Source organism: Oxyura jamaicensis, chromosome 2 (assembly GCF_011077185.1).
Source record: "Oxyura jamaicensis isolate SHBP4307 breed ruddy duck chromosome 2, BPBGC_Ojam_1.0, whole genome shotgun sequence".
In the NCBI taxonomy this organism is placed as follows: Eukaryota; Metazoa; Chordata; class Aves; order Anseriformes; family Anatidae; genus Oxyura; species Oxyura jamaicensis.
In genome coordinates, this window is record NC_048894.1 from 104,804,399 (window position 1) to 104,829,630 (window position 25,232).

General features: G+C 40.7%; 1 protein-coding gene across 12 annotated transcripts in view; it reads right to left on the reverse strand.

The window, feature by feature from the left end:
* GREB1L (GREB1 like retinoic acid receptor coactivator) overlaps window positions 1–25,232 on the reverse strand; it is a 131,171-nt gene that overhangs the window by 38,985 nt on the left and 66,954 nt on the right. For 6 of the 12 annotated variants that reach the window (XM_035316638.1, XM_035316632.1, XM_035316635.1 and 3 more), the window contains 7 exons: window positions 19,780–19,951; window positions 19,373–19,570; window positions 11,091–11,267; window positions 8,142–8,318; window positions 5,789–5,926; window positions 2,160–2,294; window positions 108–245 (listed from right to left, as the gene is read on the reverse strand). In XM_035316638.1, the coding sequence (XP_035172529.1) occupies window positions 108–245; window positions 2,160–2,294; window positions 5,789–5,926; window positions 8,142–8,318; window positions 11,091–11,267; window positions 19,373–19,570; window positions 19,780–19,948 (1,132 nt within the window). In that variant the 5' untranslated portion in view covers window positions 19,949–19,951. Of the gene's footprint in view, window positions 1–107; window positions 246–2,159; window positions 2,295–5,788; window positions 5,927–8,141; window positions 8,319–11,090; window positions 11,268–19,372; window positions 19,571–19,779; window positions 19,952–21,277; window positions 21,298–25,232 lie in introns of those variants that run through there. The other 6 variants (XM_035316641.1, XM_035316643.1, XM_035316636.1 and 3 more) reach the window with 5 other exon arrangements.

The following is a 25,232-nucleotide window of genomic DNA, read 5'->3' on the forward strand; positions in this document are numbered from 1 at the left end:
GACTGAATTGCAGAAACAGCTATGATGGGAAGAAAAACAAAATCACGGATTTCAGGTTCAACAGCCACTGCAGCTTAAAAGGGACACAGAGCAGAGATTTTCTTTACCTTGGTCTCCAGCTGCACAGCCAGGGCTAGGAGAGGTCAAGTGAGGCACTGGCCGAGAGACTGTAGAACTCAATACATTATTTCTTCCTCCATTAGCGTTTCCATTAGCAACATCAGTGGCACGCAGTGAAAGAGGAGCTGAGTATAATAAAATACAGAGTGTGTAGCTTGAGACAATCTTGAAAACAAACAAACAAAATAATACAGCAGCATGCACGCACAAAAGAACAGGGCAAGATGAGTGACTGAAAGAAACCCACTCCAGGGAAAGCATGAAGAGTACTTGGCAGAGAATAATTTGGACACACGCTGCAAAATCCTAACCTTGAAACAAGCTCTCCACATTTGAAGGCAGAGAGAATAGGATGAAGAAAAAAATCCCCAATCCAACAGAATAAAAAAACTACACACAAGAAAAATCACCGGGATGCTTACGAAACAGACACTGAAAATTTTAAAAAGTGCTCATCATGAATTCATTTTATAAAGATTTCTAAGCCTCTCTGGTGCATCTTTGTATTTTTCTCCCAGTCATCCATGTGCTATACACGGAGTCACTACAGAGCTCTCATCTGAAGTCTTAGAAATGGAGACTGGGCAGGCAAAACAGGACAGTTTGCTGTGAAGTGCACATGCTCGGAGTGTTATTGAGGCAAACCATGCTTAATTCTGCTACCTCTGCCTAAGACAATCCTCCAGTCCCAGCAGGCCTGACACCCTGGGAGGCCCCACTATATCCAGATCACAAAATGAAACTACAAAAACAGAGGATCACAAAAAGTGTTCTTCACACTTCTGAGCCCTTTCTTATTTTTTTTCAGTCTCATTTTTTTCAGGAGAAAAAAAATGGCATAAACTGCCTAGAGTGGACATGGATTCCAGTAGGGACTATGGCTCCTTTCCATATCTGCCAGCTCCACTGTGATTTAGCTCCCAAGAAAATTTCCAGGAGCAACAGCAGGAGATGGCACAGCAGCCTGCTGATGTTGGCTGCAGCAGAGTCTGAGATAATGGTATCGTGCTTAGCACACTGTAACATGGAAGTCTGCAGCCACAGTCATCCAAATAAATTCAGGTTCAAGATTCTCGGGTTGCCAGTTAGCAACATTTAAGTAGCAGCACTTGCCCACTGTAAGCTCCCATTTGTATCCCCTTGTCAACAATAGGGTTTGGACAGATCTGGTGGATCAATTACAGAAGCAGTTGAAATGGTGGGAAGTAATTTCCGTGCATGATAAATTCTCTTACTCAAATACAGAAGAGAGAAACACTAGTTTCATTTATCTGAAATGCAGTATTTTCTGCTATTTTACATAAAACTATGTTAATGATGTATTTGATACATTCATTAGGTCCAACAAAGTAATATGCATATATAGCAATATATATTGTATAAAACAGCAAATACAGAATCACAGAAACATTAAGGTTGGAAAAAACCTCCAAGATCACCTGGTCCAACCACCACCCTGCTACCCATATCACCCATGAAACCACGTCCCCAAGGACCACGTCCAACCTTTCCTTGAACACCCCTAGGGACAGTGATGCCACCAGCTCCCTGGGCAACCCGCTCCAATGCCTGACTGCTCTTTCTGAGGAGAAATTTCTCCTCGTTTCCAACCCGTCTGATGTTATATGGCCTTTCCTCCTAGAGGAGGCTTTTAATTTATTAAACACACAACACAGAAATGCATCTGGAGTAACTATACTCATTGCAAAAGGAGAACGACTGTCAGTTAATGTTACATGAATTAGTGTAATATCAAGAGGTGATGTTTTGGCTCTCCTAGATCTTAGGAAGTGCAAGAGGAATATGACATGCACTTTTATCAGAGAGTCAAATCTGAAAGCCAAGGTGTGGCTCTGTTTGGGAATAGTAATAGACATGGAAGATTTCTGTGCAGAGGACCAGTAGAATATGATGGTTTTGAAGAATCCTAGTGAATGCTTTCCTTTCCTTTTTCCACTGAAAAGATAATTCCTTTATTTCTTTGCTGCTAAGAAGACAATTCCCTTGTCTCTCAGTTATCCTGGAAAGCAAAGTGCTACCTGCAGCAAATGTCTTTCCTACAAGCTGTACTGACAAAGCCAAAGGTTTCACAACGTTCTTGTTCCGAGACGGGTCTTGAGTTCCACTTAAGTTAACAGCAGAAGACGATTTTGCTGGACTGAACACTGAAGAATCTGAAAAAAATATATTTAACTAAGCATTAATTAAAAACATATCTATAAGTATATATGTATCATATATACATAAACATGCATACACATTTATCTACACATATCTCTGCATGCAAAGCAATCAAACCATTTTACACTTAAGAGATCATTTAAGGATATCTTGTAGGAGTCGTAACAAACATTTACTGGGCATTTCTGAAGAATCTAGTAATACCCTAAACCCATGATAGATCTCTTTCACAGTACCTTGCATTCATATAACAGTTGAAAAATATTTTAACTGTAGAAAGAGTTATCTCATTGCTCCTCAAAATACCCCTGTGGGATAGACAAGTAAACACAGTTATCCTGTGTTACAGATGAGAAAACTCAGGCAAAGAGCTTATGTGACTTGCCCCTAGCAAGCACAGGGAATAAGCTCTTGGAATAAATTGTCTAAAAGGTTGTGGAATCTCCATCACATGAGATTTTCAAGAACAAGTTATTGAACCTCTGTCAGTCTCAGACAAGCTTGACTTAGGGCAGAAAAAAAAATCAAATATATAACCTCTGAAGATCACCCTACAGCACTACTATCTATGAGGCTAGGAAAAGTGTATGCCCATTTATAAGCCTGGGTAAGGAATGAAGAGTAGCTGAGCCCAAACTCTTTGCATGAATTAACAAACAGCAACTCCTTAGAGCATTTTACCAGGGCACTGACAAATAGACAAATAATAATAATCAATGGATAACATCCATATGGACGCTGAACAACAGCAACAAAAAAATAATGTTTGCCCAGTATAAAAATGTGAATTGCAACAGATCCAAAACCTCTCAGCATGCAGACGCCTTCTTAAGCATGAAGGCATTTAATATCTGCAAGTTACTTTAAAGAAAAATTGAACATTGGGATGCTGATACACTGGCAAATCCAAACTCTTATGGCCAAGGTGAAAGAACATTGCCTCAACATCTGTGCAGAAATGAGTTTGCAAGAAGTAGGCAGAGTAGGCTAAGTTCACCTACAGATGTCCTAGCAAAACAGCCAGGGAAAGAAAACTGAAGGTGAAAACCAGCTTGATCTGGCAAATACATTCACCCCCGGGTGACACACCATTTGGCGAAGAAGGATGGGGAGGGCGTCTGCTTTGCCATATGGAGCGACTGAGATGGGGAACAAATGCAGAAGCCTTGGCTGTTGCTCCAGCAGAAAACCTTGTCCATGTTCACGGGACAAATGCTGAATGGCTAACAAACAGACCACCAGCTCAAGGGCTTTGGAGGAAAACACTAGTCTCTCGTTAAATACAAGGCAGCAAACATGTAATGAGAAAGCTCTTCTCAAAGCAAACTGTCCAGAAGCTTTGGCTCAGGTTTATTTGTCTTGTTGTTTTTCTCCCCTTCTCTCTCATCATAATGTTTTCTTGAAATTGTATCTATGAAATCAGCTATGGCTGGTATATGTTTAAACATCACACTGATACCTCAAGCGGGACTTGTACTGCTACCTCTTATTAAAATAGTTGAACTTTCTATCTTAAAATCCTGTTTCTAGTTGCTTTTAAACATCCGAATTTGAGTTTTCTCTCTCACATTTCCACCTAAAACTGGATTTCTGATACTGTTCGAAGTTACAGACGTTGTTGCCCTGCCAATAAAAACACATCTCTCTGTAAAAGGAACCGTGTCTTCCCGTGCCGTTTGAAAGAGGGACGCAGCACTTGACTACAGTGTCATGGCCACACTGTACTGCCAACTTTAACTAGGATGTTGCAAAATTCTCTTGTGCTGCAATTTCTATCCTGAAGTTACCAGCTCAGTGCAGTGCTCGGTGTTACCACCTGCCTACAGGTGTTCTCCTAGAGTGTGGAGACTTGACTGTTCACTTACACAGGCAGAAAGCAGAAATGTTTGAAGGGAAAAAAGGGTGAGAGTTAACAATAAAATGAAAACAATTTTGGGAGGTGACTTACTAATAAGTACTTTGATTTTAAAACCAGAGACCGTTCACCTCAAAGTACGAGTAGCTATGCAAGCCTAGGAGAGAAAAAGCTGCACCATTTTGGGTGATGCATGTCAAAATTCACACCACAAAAAAAGAAAAAAAAAAAAGGTGCCCTCCCCCTCCTCTGGTCACAGGGAATTCATATGTACGAATGTGGCATTATCTTCACTAGGAGATAACCATAGAAGGAGATGAAAAGGTTTTGACAACTGTGACCTAAGAGCACAAACAGTGACACACAGAAAAACCACGCAGACTGAGCGCTGCAACGAGTGATAAGGAGAAAGCGGTATATAAAAGGTGTATCTATTAACTCGGCAGGTACAATGGAAGACAAAGCTGTGTAAATATTGGAGCGCTTGTTATTTCAAATAAATAGGTTCTCATGCATCTGCACAGTTCTCATGCTGGGATCTGGAAGCCGATGGATCATGCAGTGAAATGCAGATGTGTTCAAATGATATTCTCATTACATTTCAACAAAAGCCTAAAGCATACAGCTTCCTGAACAGAACCAGGGCTGACCAGCTGGGGAAAGGGTCTCTGAACACACTGGTCAGTGATTGCAATTCCAATTTCAGAATGCATATGTTCAGGTGTTGTTTGCGATGGTTTTATAACTTTTTTTTTTCTTTTTTTTTTTTTTTTTTAATGTTGCATGTTTTAACAAGCTTGTTTTTTTCATCTGCATTTCACACTCCTCTGGAGAAATGTATGCTGTGGTACACACATACCAACCAAACAACCAAAGTTTTATTTCTCTATTTTTAATTTTTCAAGAAACAGCACAGACATAAAAACATAAAACAGCATAGATAAAGCTGCCATGAAACAGTGAGAACAAGAGCTCAAAGAAAGCACCTCAGCTATTTGCAATACATAAATTAAAGATGCTGCTTCTTTGTCAGCCAACGTCCATTTGATTTTTATTGTTTCTCCTAGATTCAGTATGCCATTAATAGCTTCTCAGAACTAGAAGCATGTATGAGATGCATGCTAGTTCATGTAATTAAAACAACTGTATGTGCATGGGGAAATGGCTTTACTAAGCACACCGATGTGTGAAATACAATTTAAATAAATAAACAAATAAGCAAATGCATAAATAAAAGCTGTCCCCCTCAGCCCAAAAGGAGATCTTTTTCCATTTTAAGGCAAATACCCTAGTCTATGTACTGACATCCCACTATAAACATGTAATTCAAATCTTTTGAGATCCACAAAAAATAAATTAAACAAATAAAAAGGAAACAAAGAATCAAATAAATTAATCAAAAGATCATTTAATGCTTTTTTAATTGAGTGTTCTTTTGAGAACTAAGCTCATCTTCATCCTCACCTGGGTCTTAAATCTCTCACAAAGCCAATTCTGAACGGTATCCTCCCAGCTGTAATCTACACATGGCTTGAAGTAAACACCCACTTATTTATGGCATCCCTAAACCAACAATATCTGAGGTAACTTACCACCCCCAACGGTTATCTTTACAGCACTTTCAGCTCCTACCTGTCTGAGTGAACCCTGATTTGTATCCATTAGCTGATCCACCCTCTGGGGTCGTGGACGGTGACACCGCAGAATTTGGTTTAGCAGAGAGGCTAGCAGCTGATGATTGCCTGCTTCTACATTCTGCAAACGAAGCAGCTACAGTACATATTAACAAGGCCTGCCTTCCAGTTGGAAAAGTTCAGCAACACAGTGGCGGAAGGTGACAAAGCGTTAAAAGCATACATCCAGCACGTACAACAAACAGCAGCAAATGGCAGCATTCAACAGAAATACAGCTCAAGCAGTTTAGTCAACTTTGTCTTCTAATTAAGAAAACCTCCCCAGGGGCCGCTGAGAGTGCCAGTCAAATAGAGACCAGATGCTGCAAAATGGCAAGAGCTCTCAGCTTGCAAGAGATTTGAAGGCATTGGGCATGTCCCAGGAAACATTCAGAGACTTCTGTGGCAGAACCTTTCTAAAAGCCATCATATGTTGCCCTTTAGAAGGAAAATTGTGCTGACACATGGATTCTTAGCATGTCTCCAGAAAATCTTCAGGGAGATCCTGTCCCTGGGAACGTCTGTCTGGATGAAAACTGAGTTGAGGGAGGAGAAAGTAACTTTAAATATCTCATATTAATCCACTTTTTTTAAACCACGATCTAATCAGGTTCTGTTTTGAAGAGAAGAGGGTGTTTAATAGTGCTTCTCTTCCAATTAGACCTTTAATGTGAAGGAAAGGGCAAAGGGTTCCTGGATAGATGGAATCAATATGGGGAAAGTGCCTACCAATGCCCATGAGATCAATTCTTGCTCAATTTTCTAAACTTTTGTAGGTTCCCGAAACATTTGCAATGAGTATATAGTCAAAAGCTAGCCCTGCATCTACCTCTTCCACACATTTGTGATCAGAAGGAGGTTTAAAATAGTTTCTCATGTATGTTACCCCTGACAGCGTTTACCAAGTCACACACCAACCCCAAGCGCATGAACATCAGGGGTTTCAGAGAAAACATCCCCAAAGCCAGCTCTGTTCTTCTCCTGCGTATGTCAAGATGCTATTAGCTAAATTATTGCCTGCAATCAAAACAAAATCTACATTCAGTGAAACAAAATGAAGGGTGACTCCAAATTACACTTTCTAACCACGCAAAGATTGAGATTGTCATGAGTAGTCTTGCATATGAACATTGCCAGGCAGCACAAAATGTTCCCATGAACAATTTGCTAAATAGTGCATCAGACTGCACTGTATTGTGTGGATAAACCCTTTCATAATTCATGGAAAAATAATACAAAATAAGGTTTCCTTTTTCAGTATTTGGAGCTTCAAAAAGAGGCTATCAAATTAAATTTCTGAAGTTTTAAAGGAAAAGGCAGCTGAAAAACACATCCGCTCTGAAGCAGTAGTAAATTATCCTTGTAACAGAAAAACAGCTGAAGGCAAGATCCCTTTGAACCCCGAACTGATACAGTACTATAATTACTCATACAGTTTTGTGATAACCATCTCTCTGGTGTCCTGTTGCCATTCACATGAGGATGTGACTCTTCAGATGTGTGTCAATCCTCCCGTGGAGCTTCTCCTCTCCTCATATCACCCTCTTTGGAACAAGAGGCACCAGCTCAAACTCTGTCTTTACCGAGGGATACAGGCAGCCTGCATATATACCAGTTTAGCAGGCAATGAGTAGGTAAACTGTTCGCTCTTCAAGCCTTGGTATGGCTCTAACTCAAAAATCGTGCATCCATCAATACTAGACCCCATGGTTACCTTGCCTCAGGGTCACAAATGTCATTCTCGTTAGCAGATTCATTAACAATATTGCACGGATAGAGGGTAAGCCCACGTGTAAAACACACTGTAAATGGCAAGAGTATGCGAGATTTCTCCTCTTTCCTTGAGATCAGTGACCTGAGCTTTCTTAATCTTACGGTGCGCTGGCTATCCTCAGGCATTAGCCAGATTGAATTGCACCTGCTAAGATGAGTATCAATGCAAAGCCAATGCCAGAGCCCTGGCTGTGAGTCATCTTGCTTTAGGCAGAGAAAAGACTTAGCAGACTGAGGAATCCTATTTCTTCTACCAAGGTGGCTGCACTGCCCAAGGATAGATTTAGGGCTCCCAGTGAAAGCACAGGGAGATGGAGGAAGACAATTTATGATTGTATGGTTACTATTAAGACTTAAGACTCTTCAGCACAATACAGACTTCAGTGAAATCAGTGGGAACTTTTCCTTCAATCACAAAACAAATTCAACTTCTATAGTTTCATTTTAATGCATACATTTTCAGCAGCAACTTTCAATTTATCATTCAACACCACAACAACATAATAAAAAACCTTTAAGTGAATGGGCACCTTAATTACCTTTCCAGCAAATAAGAGGTCCCTTTGACAGTACACCTTGGGAGCTTCTTACTAGGTAGTACTTTAAGTGCTTCTGCTTCTTTGGCTGAGTGGTTAATTTCAGGTTGATATGATTGGAAAACTCTGTGAAGTACCGAAATCCTCTTTCTCCACAGCCTATACAATTCCCAGAAAATCCTGGACAAATGAAGCAGAAGGTGGACACACAGATTAAATGGTTTTGTGATAGCTGCTAGGAATAAAGCCACTTCAACCTACCTGCTCATCCAGTTCAGAGTGAATTGAAGCCTCCAGCCAGATTGTTACCACAGGTGCCCTGATCAGACCACTCATCAGGCAGCAGCCAAATGCAGGCAGATTTTAGTCTTAACTTTTCTGAAACTCTTCCATCTTTCCAGGTCATACCAACTGATGTTGAAATTCTACCACCTGTGTTCCGCTCTACCCAGAGCAGAGAACTACTTGTAGGGTCAGAAGAAGCCATGATGCCAGATGAGGAAATTTCCATAGGATTTCCTATTTCTGTTCCACGTTTCTACGTTAAAAAAGCATGGCTTCCAAGCTGCATGCTTCCCTCGCTCAAAACAGGGGGCTAATCCAGAGTACCCGCTGCAAACTTGTGTGGCTAAAACTAGCCTAAATATCTAGTGACTTCCTCTGAGACCTCTCATACACGGCACTCTCCAAGTAAGCTGGACCTTACACCATATTAAAGGCTTAAAAGCATTTATTTAAGGTCAAATGTTTAGATTTTCACTGCAAAAATTAGAGGTGCTTCAGAATGTTCATGAAAACTTAAAACCCCTCATGAAAGTAACAGATTTGGGAGTTAAAGAAATAGGCAGAAGGCTCCTTTTCTGTAATATTTCTCACATGGTTTCATAAAAGAAGATGAAATTTTGAGTTGAGGTTACAGGTACAGGGTCTGGCCTGAGGACTATATGCAGCCTTGATTTCCCGTGGCATTCACAGCTACATCAATGGCAACGTTGCACTGCAGCAGTCTGAAATCTTCTAGAAGAAAGCACAGAGCACATTCTACAATGGGCCTGCCCTAAAATCCTTGTTGAGTAAACCCACTTCCTCTATTATCTAATGCTGAACAATTAAATTCTTTCAGCTAATTTGTCACTCCACTAATATTTGAATTACTTTGAACATTTAATGAAAAAACACTTTATATTGTTTCTGGAACATCAATAATGATTTAAAATAGAGCTAGGCTGGGTAAGTACCTAGCTGAAATCCTTTATTTTTGATTTTTTCCATTTATAAATCAGTTCAAGACCTATAACGGAACACATTTTTCATCCTCGTCACTATCATTATTTACCACAACACCAAGCACTTCAGAGAACACTGGTTCCTACCTACACTCACCTGTCAGCCAAACTCCTAGTTTTATGAAAAATACTTCAGTCTGTCTGTCTGGCAAAATGCATTTTCTATAAAACTCTTTTATTAATTAGGCCATTGTCTTCAGAACTAATTATGCCTTATTATCCTTATTATCATATTTTACCATCACATTGCTAGAGGGTGCCAAGAAGTAAGCTTCTTCATCCTGTTTCTCCCAAGACTGAATCAGTTCTTCCCTTATTGCTTACAACCCAGAGGAACTATTGGTGCATGTCCACAGTCATCAGAAACAGTCATCAGGGTCTCACAGGGTTACTGAGTCAATTCTTTGCTCTTAGGTACCAGCTACAGAGCCACAGAGGTGTTTGAATATGTAACATCAGCAATGCCAGAGCAGAGTTGTGAGTCACTAGGCTCATTATCAAATGATATCAGGATGATAAATTAATACAGACCTCAGGGTGTGAGGTGGAGAGCTTACCAACAAAGACAAGCACAACCACATTTGATTAGATTGAACACCATCTGTCTGTACATCAGATAGTTCGTATTGATCAACTCTTGACACTTCCCCTGCTCACTGGGGAGCAGCTCCTATGAGGATGGCAGCACACACCACATTATTCCATGCTCCCACTTCCCCAACTGTATCCAGAAAGGACACATCACACCACAGCTCCCATCTAATTCATGCCAGTGAGATTTCTGCCATAGATCCAAAGGTTTGCAGCACGTGGTAGCATATTAAAATGCTTAAGGGAGACAAAACATTAACAATCACATGTACATACAGGAGATGTTTTCAACAGTTATGCAAAATATTGATTGTTTGCACCAGAATTTGAGCAGTGTGGTTAAATAAGGGTATTTATACTTTATTGTGATTTCTTCTCTGTCGAAAGGTCTTTCTCAATATATGCTAGGCAGGACAGTGACTAGAGAGAGAAATGAGAACATAAATGCAAATCAGGCTATAGGAGCTAAAATACGTTAAATCACTTTTACTAGTCTGTTATGTACCAGTTGTGAGCCAGGCAGGAAATCCAGGTGTTTACGTGCCTGTCTTCAATGATCAAGAAACATTCTTGCATTAAAAATTTTAAATCTCATAAACATAGCCAGTTGTGATATAAATGTTGTTTTTTATAATCTATGTATTAGAGAGTCAAATTACCCTCAGAGCTCCTGTTGAAAACAATGTTCCTGGTGGAGCCAAGGGCAAAATTTGTCCCTTAATCCACAGAAAATAGCTCATCTTCTACAGTTGCATGAGCATATTTCTTCTTAATGTTGTAAGCATCAGTAGAGATAAAGAGTATCTGGACAGTTCACATTTAAAATGCCAGGGCTGCAATTGTCTTCAGCCCACACAGAAATCACCCAGCTTCAATTGTGGTTAATCGTGGAATCAGGAACTTGTTTTAAAATGGGCTTTTCAGGGGGAAGTTCAGCTGTGGATTTAATTTAATTAAAACAAGCCTCTCCTCAACATATTTCTAATAGAAAGTCATTAGCTGAAATGATTTTAGGTAATTTTGAACCGACCAGTTTCTCTGAATTATTATGGCATGAAGAAAGAAAACCTCTTACCTAAAAGTGCATTTTTTCCATGATCATCTGGCAAAAACCGCTTGTCGACAGCGCAGACTAGAATGTGCTCAGGAAGGTGTGGAGATTTGGCTCCTACTAACAGGAAGCCTGCTGGGATATCAATTTGCTCCATGCACAGAGATACTAACCGTAAATCCTTGCCTGCTTGACAAAAACCTGGAAAAAAAAAAAAAAAAAAAAAAAAAAAGATAAAGCTTCAAAAGATTATGTTTAAATTTCTTCTTTTATCAGCTCCATAGGCAAATGGAGCTTTACAACTTGATGCAGTAATTTATTTATTTTTCATTACCGTCTTCAAGGGAAATTGAGAAAACAGAGAAAGCATCTCATCAAATCCACCAGCTCAGGGTTTCAGGGACAAGAGATATACTTTTTTAAAGAGATCCTGAACATATTCAGGCAGAGAACAGAGATGTCTCTAAAGATAAGACGTCAAATGGCTCTGAAACTGTTATTTTTTCACAAACACTGAGAATAAGAAGGAAAGCTCAAGATTTTAAAGCAGAAAGCAGCTCTGAAAACATCCAAAGATTTTTCTTTTTCTTTGCTGAATTTTAGTTTTCACTCTAAATTCAGAAATACCAGTTTTGGTTTTGTTGCCTGCAACAGGCTGCCACTGGTACATAGTGGTACACACTGGTACATTCAACACCTTTCTGCTCTACAACTATATACTGATCCTGTCAGCTCAGGCACAGGTCTTTCAGAGAGCTTTTCACATTTCTCCCTGCTTCTCTTTTTTTTTTTTTTTTATCGGAAGCTCACTCAGACATCTCTTAGGCGGAAATGCCTTTTGAGACGTACAGCATGTTTTCTGCAAATCTCCCGCTGAGTTTCTTGACGTCCCAACATGCAGCAAGACTTCTAGTCTCCAGTTACTTGTTTCCTGCACACACATATGCAAAGAAAACGAGAACACAGCGTTGGTTGTTGTACTGCTGGTTAATACCAGGATAAGGCCAGTGATGTGGGCACAACTGAGGAGCAGAGTGGGCTTCCTCTGCTCCGTGTCCTGCGGCAAATAGGTGGCGGGTTGGGACACTCGAAGAAGCGCGGCAGGGCAGCCCAGAGCTCAGGACTCATGGTGAGTTTGGTAGCCACCCACCAAGCAGCCACATTCAGGGTTCTCTAAAGGCTGGATGAGATAGCTTTGGGGTTTTCAAATCACTGAGTAATTTGGGGACCTCGGGAGGCTGACGTACGAATATGTTGCTAAAACCAAAGGCAACTCCAAAATTAGTTTTTTTTGACTTAAGTACATGAACAACAACATTTAAAGACTTTCATTAACTTCAGCACTGGATCACAATCTCCCATCACTTTTTTGTTCAGCTCCATCATATTCTTTTTCTTGAGCGAGTTCTACTTTCAAATTAGGAAGTGACGAGTGTCAGAGAAAGCAGCAGTCATCTGGTTTCCTCTACGGGAAAGGACATGATCACACAGGGCTTTCTGATTTCCCTTAGGCAGAAGGCAGTGAAAGCACCACCAACTTTTATTAGGAACCAGGGTGTGTTCCCCTCTAGTTCCTTCTCCAGCTTAAGACCAGTGCTACAGCCAGGCCTCACACCTCTCCCAGCAGCAGCTGATGGAAAAATACTGTCAGGATAAATACAGCATCCAAAGGCATCACACAGTCACCCACTGACCATCTCTCTTTCACAACAACTACAAAAATAGGGCGGCGTAGACAACACATGCATGCATCAGCATGAACCAGTATTTCAAAATGAAGTATCATCATGACGTATCCTATTGCAACATGATTGTTAAAAACATATCAAAACGAAATTTGAAATTACCCTAGTATCTATTAAGACTTAAGCTATTAATGTGTATTCATTACACTTAATTTAAAATATTATTCAAGTAGCCCATAGCTGGTACAGAAATTGTAAATAAATACCCAAGGCACTGCCTAAGCATCTAGAAACATAACGTGATCATAGCTTAACCCAGAGCCACCTCAACCAATATTAAGACATGTCTGCACTCTCACGTGCTGTGCTGAAACACTTAGTTTAAAACCTCAAAGACAATGAAAGCTAATGCTTTTTGGTTAGTTGGTTTTTTTTTTTTTTTCAAATCTCAAAGCTTTACTAGGCAAGGATGATGTGCAAAGTGGAATGCATAGAGTCAGCTATCAAAAACTTCCTGGCAAGCAGCAGCTTGCTGAAGACACGGTACCATACATGTTCAGTCTTGTGCCTACACACCCACGATGTGCTGAACCAGTTCTTGGCTGAATGCTTCCTTCAGTCGCTCAAGTAGCTCAGATGGAGCAGCAGCCCATTCAAGCTGAGAGCGAGCCCCGATCTGCCCTCCCACATTCCTTCTCTCAGCCAATGAATCAAAACAAAGTGCCTAAAGTATTTATTTATTTACAGATCAATGAATTGTAATGATTGCTTACCAATGAGAAGGAAGTTATGCTTTAGGGGAAAAGCATTAAAACTGCCTACTGAGAGCAAAACTTCTTTCCTGATTAGATGCAATTGGATTACGTTAAACTCTTTTTAAGGTGTATTGCTTAAAAACATATAAATCCTAATAAAATGGAAGGCTACCAAGTTAAGTATTAACTAGACTTTTCACTGTAATTTATATTTTAAAAAATTGAGATAAATATGTGAACAAAACCCCCTTACATTCAAAATACTAATCTGCTTATTCAAATGTTTATGTCATTTGGATATTATGTCCTACATTTTCAAAATAGGCTCAAGTATTCTGGGCATTCAGTAAAATCTGAGTATCTGACATACTTAAAAAATACCACAGTATATCTAGATTTAAAATAGAAAAATTACCCACCGTTGACAATGTGGGCAAACAGGAAATCTGTAGATAAGGATTATGAAACAGCAAGTGTGATAAGATTTCAAGACAGATTTAAACCTGTCTCTTTAAACAATTGTTCTTTAGCCTTGTCTCTACCCAAAAAAAATCTCAAGAAATGCCCAGAAGCACAAACATTGACAAGAAAGAGGCTTTGGAATGAACTGTTAGCAACAGCAATACTTGGACACCACAGAAAGCAGGAATTTGATTATCAACGTTGTTAACATTTCAGTATGGACTTGCTTTCCAAAAGAGAACACGATTGATAACCAGAGAGCTGCATATAGCGATTGGACAAGGGGTAACAGTCTTAAACTAAAAAACAGTAGATTTAGATTAGGCATTAGGAAGAAATTCTTTGCTCACAGGGTGGTGAGGCCCTGGCACAGGCTGCCCAGAGAAGCTGTGGATGCCCCATCCCTGGAGGTGTTCAAGGCCAGGCTGGATGGGGCTTTGGGCAACCTGGTCTGGTGGGAGGTGTCCCTGCCCATGGCAGGGGGTTGGAACTGGGTGGTCTTTAAGGTCGCTTCCAACCCAAACTATTCTGCAATTCCATATCATATGAGAAACTTGGAGGTTTTGGTGTCCCAGTGAGGTGAAGCAATGCTCCAGCACTCCACGGGATCTGGGACAAAGCAAAACCCATGCTAGGAGCAAAACAACTTAATCTACTATTTGAGCCGCTGCACATCACCACGTTGAGAGAGTCCTCAGTGGATAAGGATAAGGAAAACCCTAAGAAACCCACCACAACATCACAGCACCTTAACAAGTTTATGAGTATTACTCTAACACCTTGACAGCACCTACTGAAGCAAACCTATGTGTCTCAGTCCGATATCCCAGGCAACAGCAGCCTCTTCTCTCAGAGACTGTTGTTGTGAACACATTTTATATTTCTCACCGTTTAGGCTATGTAGGGCCGTACTGTGAGAATGCTGCATCCTGTATAAGCTACAAACAATACCTAAGAGTCACACTCTGTATCTGTCATCTCTTACTCCACCCAAAGTAGGATCTCTTCCATGCCCCTCTTCTTCCTCCTTGCACAATCTCCTCCTGCATCTTCCTCAGCTTTGGCTGGCGACATCTCTGCACCACAGGTATGTGTGTGCAGCCTGGCTGGCCAGCACATGCCTCTGTGATGCCTGGGCCGTGGAAGAGCAGCGGTGTAATTACTCCTCTGCCCTCGGGGACACGAGGCTGGGGGCACCGATGTCAGCTCCCAAACTTTGCAAATCTTGCTGATAATAGGATCTGCCAAAAGTGGCAGAAAGCAGCTACCGGCTTCCTGACGGGGGGGCAGCAGAACAGCCAGGCAATTGCATCACCCTTGTTTTCTTGGGAAGCCAGCCAGATAACAGTGCTGACACTAAAAAGCCATTTCCCCCGGCTCCCCTCCCGCCAGGGACAAGCCATCCTGAAGGACCAGCAGCAACAGGGGGGCAGCACGGGCAGAACCCGTGCCTTGGGCTTCTTGTTCATTCACCAGCTGCCACAACACCAGTGAGGGGAGGCTGGGGAGTTTGGCCAGGTACATCTGGTGTTCACTTAGAGCAGGAGATACTTAGAGAATGCCAATCTGCCCTTGTGCAGTAAAAATCCCCAGTTTTCCTCCGGAGAAACACGGACGGGATATTCTCTTCCCTTGGCCTTCGGGAACACAAGTCACTCTTCTAGTTGAATTCCTGCTGCTTTTTTAAACTAAATGAGAAAATTCCATGCAAGAAACATTTATTTGGAAGCGAGTAATTGACTGCAGGGAAAGAAACGAGGGATTAACCACTGTCTCTGCTACATTCCAGCTATAAAATTGCATTTTTCTAGCCAGCAAGCAACACAGAGACCCCAACCTTTCCCCCCCTCTGTTTTGCATGATTTTCCATTGCAATATAATTATCTGCTAGAAATAACCACTTCCACATTAGTAAGGACAAACCAGCATCTCTCTGTACAAGTATAACTTGTGTTGCCCACGTTGAGGATTTTGACAATGCAAAATCTATTTCCATTTCATGGCTTTTCATTTGTAATTGAGTTAGCACCTAAATTTCTATGCCAAGCAGCCCTAACACATACCGCTCTTAAGGAAAAAGAATGACAATTCAGAGTCCCACTGGCTTTATGGACCTTTTATGGACATCTAAGCAAGAAGAGGGGAAAACCTCTGTGCCACTGAAATAAATCAGCTTCTCTTTATGAAATTGTGTATCAACACATAAAAAGTATAAAACCCATAAAAAGTAAAAGCACACAGCCGAGCTGTGCCATTAAAATATCATCTTCCCACAGGATTTCAGCTTCGTTTTAAATAAAGAACAGCCATTTATATTCCAATTAGAGATTTGCAAATATCAAGAGCAGTCACAAAAAAGAATAATGAATAGCTTTCACAGACGCTATCTGCATTTCTTTGAAAGAAAAGTCATTAGTTTTTGCTTCTGAGAAGCACATCTGCATTCTCTGGCGTTACTTTATTTAGGTTAACACACATTTTTGGAAATAAAATTGTATCCCCACAACTGTTCACACCCAGAGGTCCTGGAATCTTCTTAAAATTGAAGTTTTTATATGCCTTTCCTTTATGGACCAATAGCAAGAAGCAGTTTCAATGTGGGATACCAGCCCCTTGTAGTACTGCAATAAATGGGGTATTTGCATAAGAAATTAGCTTCCAAGAATTACATATGAATTACTGGTCACTGTCACTTGCTATTGTAACTTCACAGTAACTGATCAGGTGTTAAGTACCTGCTTACCTAATTGCCTCTGAAACCACCTTGGCCCTTCTTTAAGCATCAGGTAAACTGAGGGTTTAATAACAAAAGAAAGGTGCTACTATTGTGTTTCCCACATCCTGCATAAAAATGCTATTCCACAAATTAGAAACGGGCTGTTTTAAAGCTACAGCAAACAAGTGGTTAAGGACACTTTCTTGTACTCTTTTGTTGCGTATTTGAGGCACCCGTAGGAAAACAGAGAAGCATTTTTCTTGAAACCTTATTTTCATGGAAGGCAGAAGTTAATTGTAAAAAATCATGTTGAGCAGAAAAAAAGGCCCTCAAAAGATGTGAACCCCCCAAATGCTGTTATTTTTCTTGATTGCAAAGTCCTTCCTTTTACTGCTAATAGTAAGGATCAATGACAAATGCAGTTGCTTTTTCCAAGGGCTAACAAGAAAGTTAAGGGATGTAATGTTATGGCCAGCTCGGAAGGAACATCCAGCAAACTGTCACTTGCAAAGCATTTATTTTTTACAGATGCAAAAAAGGCAAGGAGAGCTTCCTGCACCCATGTTGACTGACAACTCAGCCATCTGAGCAAGAGAACAGGTCGTCACAGAAAATAATTTAATGATTATGGCATAAATCCTGAATTCAGGAAAAGCAAACAGCACAAATTCCTTAAAAGGGAGAAAGATTTCACCCCACCTGTGCTAAAACGTGGGAGACGGGTTTTACAGCAAGGGGAGCTCTGAACTGCAGATTCTAGTACCAAGATTTTGCTCTTGGATAAGCAATTAAACACATGCTCAGCTTAAAGCATCCAAACAGTTACAGTGACTTCAATTAGTGTAACAGTATTCTTTAACATTTTCCTAATGTTATTTATCTTTGTAATTAAATAACTAAGATAAGGAATGTAAACAATGGCAGCGATTGTATCTTCTGTCTCTGGAAGGGCATATTCATGAGAAGAAAGATGAGCTATCAGATTAATATCTTGCTGAGATACAGTTTGCAGAGTGAATGTTTGGGAACCTGGGTGTTTTAAAGACGAGTAGAACTGTTCTAACAGATCATTAGCAATATTTTAACAACGTATTTTCCTTTCCAGGCTGTTCTCTTAAATCAGCTCCTCAGGATAAACATTAGAGAGATACATTTTGTAAATTTAGAATGGTAAAGTTGACAAAGAGTAAAGAACAACCCTAAAATCTGGAAGATGAAGTAACTTTCTCGTAATGTACTCTGATCCCAAGACTTCTACATGAAAATGAAACCACAGAACTGCCCATGTAAGGTAATCTTTTTCCAGGACATACTAGAGAGCATAAAATTACATGTATAATGAGCATATAGTTACATGTATTATGTACGTGTAGCATAACTAGGCATAACCTTGCGACAAGCAATATGCAACCACAGACCTTGCCATACACCACAGACCTTGTCAGCACTGCAGTGAGCACTTGACAGTCAGCAGCATATCAGTCAGATTGCCTTGCAGAGCAAACCTGAGCAGAGGCAGCAAAGGCACTGATGAACACGGAACAGCTTGCATCCTTTACGCTTCCTGCTACAGCGTCCTACTGGCATGACTGAGCTTTTTCCTCTGCAGTGTTTAACCTTTAATACGTTTAGACAGCAACGCAGCTCTTGTCCTGGTTTTATACCACTGTTTATAATACACTCTTTCATGCTTTCTCCTTCTCTGCTCCTACCAATTTAGAAGCCTCCAAAGCATAGCAAACACTATTTTTTTTGCAGTCACTAACCTCACAGCTGAGTAATAAACTTCCCCAGCTTCCCTTAGCAGCCAGTCTTTCCATTCTTTCTTCACGAATACATCACTGCATATAACCATACACTACAGTAAAGGAAAAAATCATTCTACAAAGTGCATTTTTTTTGTGACTCCTACATGAGGAAGCCCATAGTTCCTGGTGAGAAGGGTTGTTTGTTTTGAAAGGGGGGGGAGGCGGGGGGTACTTTTTAAAGAATAAGTATCAGTAGATCCTCTGTCTTTAAGAAAGTTAAATGTTCAGAACACACCATTTCTTCAGAATTCACTATTATGGGACAGAACGAACCACTTAAATAATTTCACACATTTAAAAGAGAAAAAAAAATAGTATCATCAGGAATTTTGATCACCTTGAACAATAATCAGGACAGCTCAGGGTAAGCAATCAATGGACAGTAGGCAGATGGAGAAGAGACAACAGACAAGCTTCCACTACCATTCCCCTTATCACTCCAGTAGCAGAAGGAACACCAAGTCTCCTCCCCATTTTCTCCCTCCAAGCTCTTCCTGCTACCCATCCACAGAAACAACAAAATCCAGCTTTGTCAATGTCATGAATTTAGGTGTAGACCGAAAACCTGCCACAGTGATGCTGACTGACCCTGTCTTCTTTGAGGACAATGAACTGACCAAAAGTAAGCTGACCAAAGAAAGTAAGGGGCTTTCTGAAACTAATGAAGTGTCACAGTGAGTCTGAGACACTGCTTTCAAGTAATAAATTACATTTCATGTACTGAAAAAAGTCCTCTTACTCTGTGTTTTCTCAGATTTTAGGCTTTGACTATGAACAGTTTTTTCAGACTTCCCAGCTCAATACTTTCTAAGTTTAGAGACCACACATAATGCCAAGACCTGGTTGTAAAGATCCTGCAGGTAAAAGAAAGGACACTAACCATCAGTAGTGCAAGACCCTTCTGGGGCAGGTTTTTGTGAATATGGGATTGGTGGACTGCTTGAATCTGACATGTCTTCGTCCTCCTCTTCATCTTCCATTTCATTAACAGTTTGGTTGGCAGAGAAGTCCAGGTTTCCATTTTGTGAGTAGCGATGTACTAACTCTTTATCCAACTCTTCCACCTTCGGCTTCACATCTGAGCAAGAGTAAAATAAAAAATAAACTTTTCATCAGTATGTGCTTCTATTACCTTTTAAAATAACCAGTATACCATTCCCTCTCCTCAATGAGGCCTCAAATTCAGATTTTGTGTCACACAATCAACTGCAGCACAGTTTTTTGTTTTTTTAATAAAACATATCCCACCCATTTCTCACACAGAAAAACAATTGAAATGTGCCATACTTTCATGGTTACCTTCCGGCAAGAAAGGAGGCTGGTCAGGATCCAAGTACAGCTGTGAGAAGATCGGCCGTGGGACAACACTACTACATCTCAGAGAAGCTTCGATGGAGTTATGAAGAGCTTCTTCAAAGCGGGCAGATTTTAGTTGCCCCGCATATGAATTCCCCATGATCTAAAAACGCAAAGAAAACAGTCGATAAGCGGACGGGAAAGTGCATACACAGACCATTTACAAATGATGAGTGAGGTCTTTTTATGTCCATCATGATAGACATTAGATGAGACATGAAGTTAGCAATAACATATGCTGTGAAAATAACACCTCTAACTAGTACTACATGTTCACATTTCTCTCTAAATCTGGTGGACTGAGAGACATCCTCTCATTTCAATAACAGCTTTTAGCACATCTCAACCAACTGCTTTGTGTCTACTGCATATACTTCCTCTCAGCAATCTCAAGAACCCCTCTCATGTAGAATTTAATGGGGGATAGATAAAATCATTATTATTGTTGTTTTTAGGATTTTCAGAGCAGACTACAGAACTGAACATAGCACGGAATATTAAAAATGTCAAGCTTGGCTTTATCACTAGTTGTCTAATTATGTCTACATGATTTAACTCATAGTTATGCCATCATCTGCAGAGAATACAGACATCCAATAACTTGAATTTTTCCTTTTGCTAATATTAACTGAAATTACATGGAAGGTCAGTTCTCTGTTTTTTCAGGATCTTCAGCAAATGCTGTGACATGGTTTTATTTTAAATTGCTCTTTACACGAGTGTAGTGATAATGGCCATTAAAATATCTATTTTGACAGTTAACATTCATGTTTATATCAATGATGAATTTATGAACTTCATGAAATGCTCTAGCGCAAACAGACCTTTAGATCACCACTTCTCCTTGGGTGACATTATACACCCCCCAGTTATATTTCTGCTTTCAGCATTAGGATACAGACTCTCAAATGTAAACATTTAGTAACAGGATGGCCATGGAAGGTTTTACAATGAGCTGAGAGAAACTCAATGAAACATGAAATTTTCCATTTTGCTGGGTCATTACACCATACGACATTTACTCCAAAGAAACGATGATCTAACATTTTCCAATATTCACAATACAAGACTGCATTTTCAGATCATTTTATTTCAACAGAGGTAACTTTTCCCCTGATAAATCAATAGAGAGAAAAGTACAAAACCTTATAACGTTATCTTTGTACTTTCCTTCACTAGATGTCACCTAGTCCTATGACCAGGAAGAGACCTTGGCCAAGAAGATAAGTTGGCATTTAGAAAGTCTACAATTCTATTCGTGGTTGATTGCTGGGTTGCTCAAGGTCTTTGGTGCCACCTGTAAAAGGGCAACGGTGATGACAGCTGCTTACAACAGTGTTTGAGAGCTCCTGGTATAGACAAATACCCAAGAGCTAACTATGAATGCCCTACTGGAATAATTAAGAGTGAAGCTTATCTGACTGCTCACCTCAAGGGTTGGAGAGAGGCTCCGTTCCCTGTTCAGCCAAAGACTTTGTACAGCTTTGGGCAAAAATTCCACAGCTCTGACTTAGCCCTGCTTCCAACAAATCTGGGGGCAACAGCATTTCCCCACCCAAACTGGAGACAAGTATGAATATATACACAATTTCTTAATGTAATGCATTCAGGTGTTTCAGCAGTAACATATTTAAGACAAACAGGTTTTTTTGTTTTGTTTTGTTTTGTTTTTGTTTTGTTTTGTTTTGTTTCTTTAAATTTTCATTGCATTTGAGTAAGGCAGGGGATGTGTATAAACACACAACTGTGAGGCAAATCAGGAAAAAAGTTACGCTGAAGCAGGATTAGGGTGGTCGTACAAGTCTTGTTAGGTGTCTTTGAACAAATAGCTGGAGAACAACTATGTGACTGAAATCCTGGTTTTACCGAAGCCAGCAATGATATTTCCACAGATTTCAGTGAAATCATGACAAATATATGATTAATTTGGATTTCAGGAGTGCATCTAAAATAAAAGTCTTCTGTTAAAATGCCAGAGCATCATCTACCTGAAGTCTCTTCATATGCCACGTTTTCTATAATCTATGTGATATATACAGTTATGCCAATTATTTTAATTTTGGTGGGAAAGTATTAAATAAATATGCTTTGCAAAAAGGCTGACGTGTTGTTTTATTTGCCTTCATGGAATCTACCCAGAGAGGCCTGCCAGTGGAGGACAATTGTCACAGATTGAGGTGAGTGCATTAGGATGTTTCTTGCTTGCCGTGAGAAAACAAAGCAAGAGTGCAAGGCCATTGGAATTGCCAAGTGAAGGAAGGCTTAGGAATGGGTCTCTTCAATGCACAGAAATGGGGTGGGAGGAAGGCTTATCTCAGATGTGTGAAGGCAAGAGGGCGCAGGCAGAGGTACCGTGAGGGCGAGTGGCACGGCGAGGAGTGGCAGCAGCACAGCAGCCTCTCAGCTGTGACAGGGGAAGCTAGGGCCCATGGAGACCAGCTCCAGAAAGCCAGAGCTGGGCAGCTGATGCCCTAACACCGCCCGAGGCCATTAGGACAGCTGGGCCTCATGTGGAGTTCAAGGGAGCTGTGGGGAGAGGAGGGGCTTGAGGAGAGGGGCTGAAGAGACCCTCCCTGTGACAGAAAGCAGCTCTCCGGGTCCAGCCTTCTGATTCAGCCTGCCGAAAAGCCACAGGTACCGATCTGAGACATTAGTGCCTTCATGTTTCTGCTTTTGAATCTACCCTAAATGCCTGGTGTAATTAGGAAGCATGGCAGTGAGCGCACCGCTGCAGCGGAGGCAGATGCTCTAGAAACGTGTCCGTGTGGAGGGGCTCTGAGGATGCTGCAAGGAGCTGAGGGAAAAAAAAAGTGGTGGGGGTTGAAGGGAAAAAATAGAGGAAAAAACTTTTCTGTTACGAAAACAGGTACCTGTTGTCCTCGCATTAAAATGTGGCCAAAATTAATGATTTAATACAACTGCCCATTATTTAAAAAAAAAAAAAAAAAAAAAAAAAAAAAAAAAAAAAGTTATCCAAGTAATTTGTCTACCCTATGATCCCAAATTGGTTAAAAAATAAAATAAAATAAACAGTGTTGGACATGATTAAGGAACTCCTCCCTAATCTCATACACCTATTTTTCTTCTGTCAATGCCAGTACACCAGTGCCCACCCTGAGACCCACCGTCCCGCATCCAGCTGTACCACACCAAACCATGCGGCTACTCCAAAACCCACTCGGGCAAACAGAGAGGTCCCTAGCAGGCAAGAGGCTTGATCTGGGGACAAATACTTCTCATATCTACATGCACACTATATGCAGCTAGATTAGCACAGAGGTAGTTACATTCCTGGCCTCCAACCCTCTCCCCCCACGAATTTAGAAGATGCCTGTTGTTTTCCAATTTCTGCAGATGAAGTCTGTGGTCTACTCTGACCTTAGCAGCATTTGGAGCTCTGTTTTGGATTGGACTGTGCAAGATGTTATTATGTGTGTTATGTAAAATATAGATGTGTAGTAAGATTTGCTGCTACACTTTCTCGTTCTCCCCCCAGAAACAGAAGAAGGTTCAGTCATCTCCTCTACCTCACCAACCCTGCAACTCTAGTCAGACAATTTTTATTAATGTCCTTAAAACTTCCTATAGAGAGACTAAAAGACACAATTAAAATGGAAAAAATTCAAACTGAAATCTGAGGCAAAACATGAGATAAAGGAGAATTTCCTAAGGTTCAGATGATCTGCACTTCCCAGCTCTATCACTCTGAGGGTACTTCTCTGCAAAGATCCTGATGCTAAACCATCATGACTCCTACCCAACACATCCCCAGCATCTCCACTGCTGCTGTGCTTCTTCAAAGCAGGTTTACTAAGCCTACTTCACGCCTTCTTTGCAGTGGCCCAGCACCGAACTGGAGGATTAACAGAGATTTGCTGGAGTTAGAGAGCTGCCCTCGCATCTGAACTGGGGTCCTTACAAAGAGACACGAGCAAGGCAGTCCTGAAATTCTGCTAACCTGACCGCAAGCGGAGAAGTATTAATGCCGTAACCTTGGATCAGAAATTAAATACAGAGATGAATTACAGAAAGCAAAGCTAGGGCTGCTGGGTGCGCTTCCATCAAGGCAGACAGAAGTGCAAGTAAGGTAACAAAAAATTGCAATGATGGATTTGAGCTCTGCATCACTTAACTGTGCTGTGAAGTACACAGGGAAATTTGAATGACTCTTTCAACCACAGACACTGAATTTACAAGAAATTCTTGTCAGTTCAAGCAAATAATCTGGTTTTACGCAGTCACCCAGGTTTCAAGAGATCTGTGCAGAAACAGGACACTGGATGTTCAAGAAGAAGCAGAGCCCAGCTCCTTTACAGCTCCATCAGACTGGCAGCATTTGAGTACTGTAAACACTACAAACTCATTCTAGTTAGAAAAATAGGTGACTGCGGCCCTGTGCATACCCTCCCCCCTTAAAAAAAAAAAAAAAAAAAAAAAAAAAGTAACCTCCTGAAAGTGGACTGTTACTCAGTAATTCTTCGGAGCAGATCTACATACTGAGTTGAAGGCTTTGCTAGTAAAAATATAATCAGATCATTCAGTACACCAGATACCACATATTTGGCCTCCAGGTGGGTCATGACCCCAGAAACTTTAAAGGAGAGGAACTGAACTGGAGGATGAGGGAGGGGGCGAGTGTTGTTGTTATGGCTTAAAGCAATTTCACAATTACCTGATAGCGAATGATGAATCTGATGCAAACACCCTCCATTAAGTCGGCTCTATCAAGTCCTTACTTTGTGTTTAACCTAATGATGTAATTGTATTCTCCAAAACACATAATCTGACTTCTGATCTGGCCTAACCCCACAGAAAAGTTTCTCTTCAAAGGAAAAGAAAGCAAGTTCCTTGACAAAGGCACTGCCAGGCCCAGGACAGCTTCTGTATCTCAAAGGGTCATCTTAGGCAAAGAGAGACCAGGCATATATTTATACTGTAAAACTGTTTGGGAACTGGTTGTTTCAGGCACATCTAGCATTTTCTACTATTTGCCTCATCCTTATTGATGTTCTGCGAGTGATTTTTTTTTCCATTAGGATCTATCATGAACATGCATGCAGCAGAAAGGATGACAGTAAACAACAACAGTAACAAGTATATATGCTAATTAAAAGTGTAGGCTACAATGACAGAAACACATACCCAGCATTAACTGCAGCACTGAGTGGGGAAAGACTCATGTGAGGGTCAATACAAGAGTGCAAGACAAAGTGTCCTCATTAACAGATCCCTTATCCCACAGCCTTCGTAAAATCTTTCCCCCTCCCTCCACAGTCTTGTCATGATCCTGAGATTCTCACCCTTTTGTCTGTGCTAGGGATATTCAAGCTCAACTGTAAAAGAGTTTACAGATTTAGGTGGTGAGTGACAGACAATTCATTCAC